The following is a 637-nucleotide window of genomic DNA, read 5'->3' as shown; positions in this document are numbered from 1 at the left end:
GCTGGAAATACCAGCCCGGCCTCTGCGCGCCTTGTGTGGTAACACGCTCCGCCGCTGCCACGCTATTTAAACGCGGGTTATGGATCCGGGAACCGGCGCGAATCAATGAGATCAAACGCGAGGGAGATGCACCGTCAATTACAAGCACTTGGACAAGTCTAACTTTTTCTTCTTTTACAAATGCTCTTTCCAAAGCAACCTTAGCAACGCCCATATAAGAAGCCACCTCTAAGCAAAACAGTATATATCAAGGGAGGGCTAATCTATGTATTTATAAAAAGTATATATATAAATATACTATAGGAGTACAGGTTTACACCCAGTTAACTTTTTCTTTTTCTTTCTGTCTTCTTTCTTTTTCTTTTCTTTTCTTTTTTTTTTAAACGAGTGGCATTGCAAAGGAGGACTCTTCCTCTCTTTTGGCGAGTTAGTGAAGGGGGTATTCTTTTATTTTTTCTTAGAGCGCCCAAGGGGGCGCAGGAACCTCGGAGAGGAGTGGGGAGTTAAGAGGTAGGGTGGGTGGGGGGCAGAGGGCGAGTCCGCAGCGAGGGCAGGCGCTTTCCTGCGGCACGATGCCGTCCCTACTGGTGCTCACTTTCTCCGCGTGCGTCCTGCTCGGTTGGGCGTTACTGGCCGA

The 637-nt window shown here is 48.4% G+C and overlaps 1 protein-coding gene across 2 annotated transcripts in view; it reads left to right on the top strand.

The window, feature by feature from the left end:
- Positions 1-21: 21 nt before the first annotated feature.
- The window catches only part of NPR3 (natriuretic peptide receptor 3), a 77,664-nt gene continuing 77,048 nt past the window's right edge, over positions 22-637 (top strand). For both annotated transcript variants that reach the window (XM_010853835.1, XM_010853834.1), the window contains exon 1: positions 22-634. In XM_010853835.1, the coding sequence (XP_010852137.1) occupies positions 573-634 (62 nt within the window). In that variant the 5' untranslated portion in view covers positions 22-572. The remainder of the gene's footprint in view (positions 635-637) is intronic.

This window comes from Bison bison, unplaced genomic scaffold (genome assembly GCF_000754665.1).
Source record: "Bison bison bison isolate TAMUID 2011002044 unplaced genomic scaffold, Bison_UMD1.0 scf7180017864331, whole genome shotgun sequence".
Classification (NCBI taxonomy): domain Eukaryota; kingdom Metazoa; phylum Chordata; class Mammalia; order Artiodactyla; family Bovidae; genus Bison; species Bison bison.
This window is presented reverse-complemented; position numbering and strand designations above follow the sequence as displayed.